Here is a 7,585-nt window from a genome sequence, read left to right on the forward strand (position 1 = left end):
CCCTTTTTTTTTTTTTAGATTTCAAAGCACTCTTTTCTGTATATTAAATTACCAGGATTTTGGTTGAACTATCTCTCAGTACAAAACAAGGTGATAGCTAACTGATCCTAACTGCCTGCTACAGTTAAACAATTAGCGTCCTTGTGACTTTTTCCAAATCTAGATTACTTAGCAGGGCACCTAGGCTTTCTGCTCTCTGATGCCATTGTGAAGTCCCAGGTATTTTTATCCTTCCACTGATCAAAAACCAGTTGGGGGAAGAGCTGGGGTCTGAGCACAGGGAGCAGCTGATTGCCTGCAGTGGTCACTACGCCCATTCGTGCAGAAGGCTGTTCCAAAGGGTATTTCTCCAGATCCCCTTTAAAATCCCATTTCACCCTCTCAGAATGGAGCCAAGAAAGACTCTGGCTGCTGCTTCTGCCCTTTTCAATCAACCCGAGAGGGACAGATGGTCAAGCAGGAGGTAGGTATCATGGCAAAATTAGAAATAAAGTCTCCATACACCAAGTTTAAAGCTTTATGTGGCTGTTCTGGTTAAACACAGTGTCTTGCTTACAAAAAACTAAGTTTATATCTGTATGAGTAACATGCCTCTGTTACTTATCTAGATGGTTTAAAAATCTTCTATGTGTGGAAGCTTACCTTCTAACAGAGGCACAGACTGCCTACTAGCAATAATGTTGTTTTTCTTAGCTTTTTTTTTTTAATACTTCGACACTAGGGCTGCAGATCACAGGCTGAAACCACTGGCTTTGACCAAATGAAGGACAGTATTCAGAACACTACCAATGCCAACACCATAATGGCAAAGGTAATGAAAAATTAGGATAACTTTCCATGGTAACAACTGCACTTTTTCCCAAGCTAACATTTATATACGAAAAACTGAGTTGAGAAGGCTGCTAGAACATCACCTGCAATAAGGAGTGAATCCATTCTTGGAGGCGGCTGTGGTGGCTTAAAAAGTTTATTGATGTCCTCCTCAGGAAGAGGGGCTTCTCCTCGGCTTTGACGCTGCATATTTTCTTGCTGACGTCTCTGCTGGTACTGTAAATAAAGCAACAGGAACAGAATGCAACAGGACTTCCAAACCAGTGAAAAGTTTTTTTTTTTCAGGCACTCTCTACCCAACCAGGAAGTATGTTTTAAAGATTATACTTACTCAAAGCAATCCAGCTTGTTTCAGGTAACTCAAATGCAATTCATAGTTCATTGCAATTCACTGGTAACAAGCGTTCCCCCCCCCCAGGTTGGCACCTTACATAAGTGAGTCACCAGAAAATTACGTTGCACTGAGGTAACATTAATTTTAATTTTTTTTTTCATAAATATTGTATCTGATGGAAAGAATACAGCAAAGTAGACAAAGGCCTCCATTTCCCCACACAGAAAAGGAAAACAAGGTCAGAATATGTAGGTATGAGAAGCTGTTACCTCAAATTGTTATACAAACCAGAAATACTCAGTTTTATGCAAGTTAAAGGTCAAAACAATATTAATGTGAAAGGGGAAGTGAACTTGATTAAATAAGGTATTTTAAGCCAAAAAATATTAACTCTAAACTGAGAACAAAGTGGTGGCTGAAACCAAGCATAATGGTTCATTTTTCCATTCCAGTTATTTAGATTTTCTACCACTTTGATGCCCTTCCTTTGTGGGTTACCAGAAGATATACTAGAGTAGCAGTTTGTAGAAACTATTCTGCTATTAAAAAAAAAAAAAATCAATTTGTTTTTAGTGCTTCCCTTTGCCATGTAGATTACTCAAACTTCATAAAAATTAAGGCAGACCATTTCTTCATCTACTGGATAAACATTTTTCTTGCAGAAGTACACACAGTCAAAAACACATATATGAGATTTTGTACTGTATGTCACGTCCAGGAATTAGTTGTAAGGTTTGTCTATCAAAGCCCTCAGGTTCAACACAAAAAAATCTTTAAAATAAACAGGCCAAAGAGTATGGGGTCTTTTCTCTCACTTACTTCAATTTATCTGTGCATACGAGTCTGAAAAGAGTTCATACTTGGTGGCATACTCAAATGAAATAATTTTTTTTCCAGTAGTAGTGACAAATACATGTTTTTGGACAATGTTAAAAATAAAATCTTAAATGCCCATATTTGTATGTGAATTGCATGTAGTTTCTTCTTTCTTTGCATTACCCCATTCACTTCTCAGCAGTCTGCCTATTATTCTCTATTGAAACGGCTTGCTCTTAATCACAATTGCTCCATTTTAAAAATGAAGTAAAGACCACTAACTATGCCGCAATGAGCCACTACTAAAGCAGCTATAGTTAGTAAAGAAATGAAGTGAGACACCATGGAACCTACTTTGCTCTGGTTTTCAAAATAAATAGATCCCCTTGTTATTAACAAAAACCTTTGAAGTGGATGCCATCTTTCTATTCAAATTAGGCAGCAAAGGAAAATAAATTTTCTGAAGATAACACGCGTGAAGCTTCTATGTCCTCAGGAATTACAAAGCCAGGAGAGACCACTCATGATGTGCTGCTTCCCTACAGTATTCCCGGTTCAAGTTACACTTTACTGAAGTAAAAAAAGCCAATTTTGATTTTAAAATACTCAGTGATGAAGCATTTCACATGAACCACAGGTGCTCTTTTTAATAATTAGCTACTTTGTGTAGCAACACCTGTAATATTTTATCTTTAAAGTGGCCTGGCCCATTTTCAGTTGGCCAATATTGAATCTTGTCTGCTAGATTAAAGAGTTCAAATTCATTTTTCTGCAGGTACTTCTTGAGTAAGCAAGTCACTCGTTAACTTAATTTATCACGAGAACTGAATTGCATTCACCAAGATCTGCTTTGCAGGCTTTTAAATCATTCTCATAGTGCTTTTCTCCAATTTACCAGTATTCTTCTATAATTAGACACAGTACTGCTTTATCAAATGCAGCAACAGCAAATAAAGTAATACCGTCTCCAAATCACAGAACGGTTGAGGTTGGAAGGGAGCTCTGGAGGTCACCTTGCCCAACACCCCTCTGCTCAAGCAGGGCTGCCTAGAGCCAGTCTCTGTACTCACATTTCTCTAATCAGACTATTTTGGATTTTAAAGAGGTCCTTTGGCATCAGGAATTGTAAGTCAGCATTATGCGATCAGTATTATTATCTACTGATACAAATCGTGACTAAAATGTCATTTCTGATCAGAGACAATCTGCTGTCTTTTAAATATGAACTATGTTCCTTTGTTTCTAGATGCTTGACTACATCTGATTGCATTAAAATAGTTTGTTTTGGAACAATTTACTTCTAGTTTTAGCTCTTACATTTCATTTATTAAACCTCTAATCCCTGTGTCCACAGCATATTTATCGATTACTTTTATCATAAATCACTAACAAACATGTAAAATAGCAAAGAACGACCAATCCACACTACATGTCAGCAGAAGTGAATCCATTTGATAAGTGGATTTATAAAATGTACTAGTCAGTGGAGAATTAACAGATACTTTTCTGTAAGAATTTTACCTTGCTTAGATCCAAATTCATCTCTCTTAGATAACACCACCCAAACTTTATTTTGTGGAAAAGAAATCCCCTCATTGAGGTTTTCCATGTTACCAACCTGGTGTTTTTGTTGCTGCTGTTTGCTCACGTTCCTCAGGTAGGTATTGTATTTAACTATGTCTTGGCTCATCTCATCCACTCTGTCCATCAGCAGCTGCAGACTCTTCCCTAGGTGATTACTGAAATACAGGAAACATTCATGAAAGATTCAATTTATTTAAAAAAATATTTAAAATTTAAAATTAATTCCAAGTCACTTGACCAGCATTTCTGCGCTAATGGCACAGTTTGTAAATTTTTAAGCTCCTAGTTATCTTTGTTCATATATTTATTGGATGACACTTTACATGGCATCTCCTCCCCCAGCATCTTTGCCTCATTGCAAATACTATATTTAAGTGTTTTGGTCTTTGCAAGGAACCTTATAGTTATGAAAAAACCAACAACTTCTGTGATTTTAGTGATGTTACAGATGCAGGTCAAACGTTTAAAAGAAAACGTCTCATACTTTAGTGATATGCAACCCCGAACAATGTTCCATGAGATGTGTTCAAAGAGTTTAGTGTCAAGTTACCACGAGCTTTTTCACAAATATTTAACTATCCCTCTGGAGAGGGATAGTTAAATATTCTTCAGAACTCCATCTCACTAACTAGTCTATCAAACCACGCCTGGAAGTTCAGCAGACATGGCTTGATCTTAGCTGTTGAGGGAGTGTGGTGTCCAGTCCAGCCAGCCCCACATTCCATACCACCGGCAACATGGAAGCAGCGAGGCTGGGCGCGTCCAGTTCCAGTTATGCGATCTACTGCCTTGGCCAGACAAATGCAGTCTGTTAAACAACTTTTATTGTAACCATTTTTAGCAATGGATTCAGTATTTTGCAGGAATGTTCAACTCAAGGTATAGCTTCCAAGTTAAAGTTTTGGAAGTTTTTAGGTTGGTGCCCATGGAGACAGTATTCGTCCTAAATTGTGTTTACAGGATAGTGCAGAAAGAAGAGGGATACTTACAGCTCTCTATTGATCCCTTTGATGAGAAGCTGGTTTGTTAGCTCTAATCTAAGCCTTACCCAGTCCTACTTGGCTCAAGACCCGTGACTCAAAAAGCTAAACTCCATCCTTCTCCTCCCCAACGGAAATCTACTACTATTCATGAGAGTTTCTTTCAAATAAAAATCATATCCTTCAGTCACTGCTTCTCCACGTTATCTGAGACCCCTTCTTCCTTTTACGATGCATTCCCACCATCCTATAGCCCACGGACCAGGGAAACTCTAACTGGAGGAGGCAAGCATAAAGTAAAAAGAGAATCACATAAATAATACTATGTGCATCCCTTTTTAAGTGTAAATTATTCTCCAAATCCATAGAACTCATAGCCAGAGACAGAAGCTGGTAACGAACTGAGGCACTGGAGGATACCTGCTGAGAACGTAGCTAAAGACACCCTCACCTCTGACTACTAGGACAACTGTTTTACCAGCTGAGCTGCCTGCTCACTGAATAAAAGGCTGTATCAGTAACTTCAGACCACAATTTATTTACAAGCCAGAGTTTTAAATCTCAGTTGTGTACAGGGGCAGATGGTGAGGAGGACTTCAGCTACACAGCAGCAAGAAAGGCGCCACTACAATAATTATTTTTAAACTTCTTGGGTTTTTTTGGTTGAACATTTCAAGCACACAATATTTAGAACTGTGGAATATTGCCATGGCTAGGGTGTGCATATTTTCAGTTTTTTATAGAGTTTATATTATACAGTGTTAGTGTTAGAACTGGATATTATCAGAAATGCCCGTGTAGGTACACATTAATAGTCTTGTAGAGTATGTGGACATTAGGAATACATAATTATTTTACAGATAGTGTCCATATGAAATATAGCTGGTTACAAAGAACGATTTTATGTGAATCTCTTTGGGACCAGCTTAGTACAGCAGAATACAGAAACAGAGAGTTATTGTTAGAAGTTGTGGTAATATAGTGTTTGCTCTCATTGCCAGGGAAACAAAAAGCTAAAAACAGATAACTTAAACAGATGTGAACTGAGACATGAAGTGATAAGTATGCTGCAAATACAGGACTAGTTTTTTCATTGGTTCTCATGTGGCTGATACCCTTTTTCACTCTATCTCTTAAAAAAATAGAAAGACCGACAGGAAGTAATTTTTAAAAATCTATATATACAAAGTTTAAGCAAGTTTGATTCAGCTGAAGTTTATTCTGGTGAGATTTAGGAAGTTAAACTGCATTGCTCCAGCCCATAAGACTCATCACACACTTACTTAGCCCAAAGGCTCTTTTAGGCACCTCCTTACTGCCTGCACTCCCCTAAAGCAGATCTTAAAGATCACACTGCTAGGTACCTGTGCCCCCTATGCGTCAATGCAACTAAAAAAAAAAAAATTAAACATTTTAATAAAAAAAAAAAAATGGGGGGTGGTGGTGCCTGTAAATGCTGCTCACATCCCCATCAAGACTCACTGTCCTACAAGGCTCTGTGACAGTTAAATGTAGAAATGCAGAGCTCAGCACTTGCATTCATTGTTTTTCTGAGGGCATCGGTAATAAAGAAACTGCATTTTCAATGGATGCATTTCAGTCAGCTGATTCAGCAAATGAGTCAATTAAATCGAGTTTACATTTAGATTAGCAAGTAGTGTAGACCAACAGGAACAGATCTATAAAGAGAAACAGCTGGTGCTGAGAAACCAATGTCCTACGCTACATGCGTTTCCGGGGGGTTTCTTATCACTAGTTCTAACATGGTCCAGTGATCTGAAAGCCCATTAGTGTCCGAAGCACTGTACTATCCTCCTAAAGCCTATTTTCAGTTTAGTTTCATCTGAAACAAGGCAAGTCTGAGATCACCCAGTGGTGATGATCTGAGCACACATTTGAATTGAACTAAAGACATAGCCCCACCTTAAGGTAGCACCTGGAGACCACCACACCTCAGATACCAGTGAATCTTCCTGGGAGAAAAAGATCAGCTGCAGAATTGCTATCATACTAAGCATCAGCAAGTCCACAAATGGGGACTGTGTTCTTTTTTGGGGAGAAATATAGATAATAAATGGGGCAAAAGCAGAATGGTGCTTCTCCTGCAGCTAATGAAGAAATAATCTAATGTGAGAGCACTCCTTCACCGGAATTGGTATTAAGATCACTCACCTGTAGTGAGTGACCTGTAAAACTTCCAGAAATTTATCATTTGAGACTTATCTGTGCAGCTTGGATGCCATAATCAAAAATGCCAAAAAAGGACAAACACATACAAACTCTCAAAGGGAAACTGTTGAGGTCTGTGTAGAAAACGAACAGACTAGACCGTACAGCCTGCAGAGCAATTTCTCACACTGTGCACTTTTGCTGTAACAGCCTTATACTTGCTGGGGTATAATCCTTCACCCAAAAGGGCAGATATGAAATCAAGTCCTTGACACATGCATTACTTCCGATTCCTTGTTTAACAATTATCAAATATAAAGGTCAAATAATTCTGAGGGTGAGAAGCAGAAACCTGTGAACCGAGCAGCCCAATCTGTAGATGACCACCATGGTCCTTTCTGCCTTGTCCTTCCTGCTGGCGAGCCCTACATTTGGAGGTGTTATGGCATAGCACCCACAGATGGAGAAAGCAACACCTACACATTAACTAAACTCATGGATCACTCACCACACGAGAGCATCCTGTTAGGGTATGGATCTGGCTACGACACGCGAATGCAAGCCTCCCTCTTCCTGCAGGATTGCTCACACCACCAGAGCCTCCCTGTGCAGATGGAGTTTCGGAAGAGCAAAGGTGCAGTTTGCTGTTGCCAGCAAAGCCAGTTTAAGAGGTTCCAGCTTCGGCATCTTCCTGCCTCTCCCTCCCCCTTTGCCCCTTTGCCCAAGGATTACAGCACTCTCAGCTGTATGGATTCAGCTGTTTGCGTGGGCACACTTCAAACTCTTTCAACTCTTTCAGTGAAACAGTCTACTGTAAATGCAAAACCACCCTCTGGTGGGTTTGTGCTTTTTTTTTTTTTTTTTTTTTTTG

At 39.0% G+C, this 7,585-nt stretch overlaps 1 protein-coding gene across 1 annotated transcript in view; it reads right to left on the reverse strand.

The window, feature by feature from the left end:
* Nucleotides 1-7,585, reverse strand: part of EIF3H (eukaryotic translation initiation factor 3 subunit H) — a 68,542-nt gene that overhangs the window by 1,596 nt on the left and 59,361 nt on the right. Inside the window, exons 5-6 of the mRNA XM_014965665.1 lie at nucleotides 3,600-3,720; nucleotides 915-1,047 (exon numbers count right to left, since the gene is read on the reverse strand). Of these exons, the coding sequence (XP_014821151.1) occupies nucleotides 915-1,047; nucleotides 3,600-3,720 (254 nt within the window). The remainder of the gene's footprint in view (nucleotides 1-914; nucleotides 1,048-3,599; nucleotides 3,721-7,585) is intronic.

Source organism: Calidris pugnax, unplaced genomic scaffold (genome assembly GCF_001431845.1).
Source record: "Calidris pugnax isolate Ruff unplaced genomic scaffold, ASM143184v1 scaffold41, whole genome shotgun sequence".
Classification (NCBI taxonomy): Eukaryota; Metazoa; Chordata; class Aves; order Charadriiformes; family Scolopacidae; genus Calidris; species Calidris pugnax.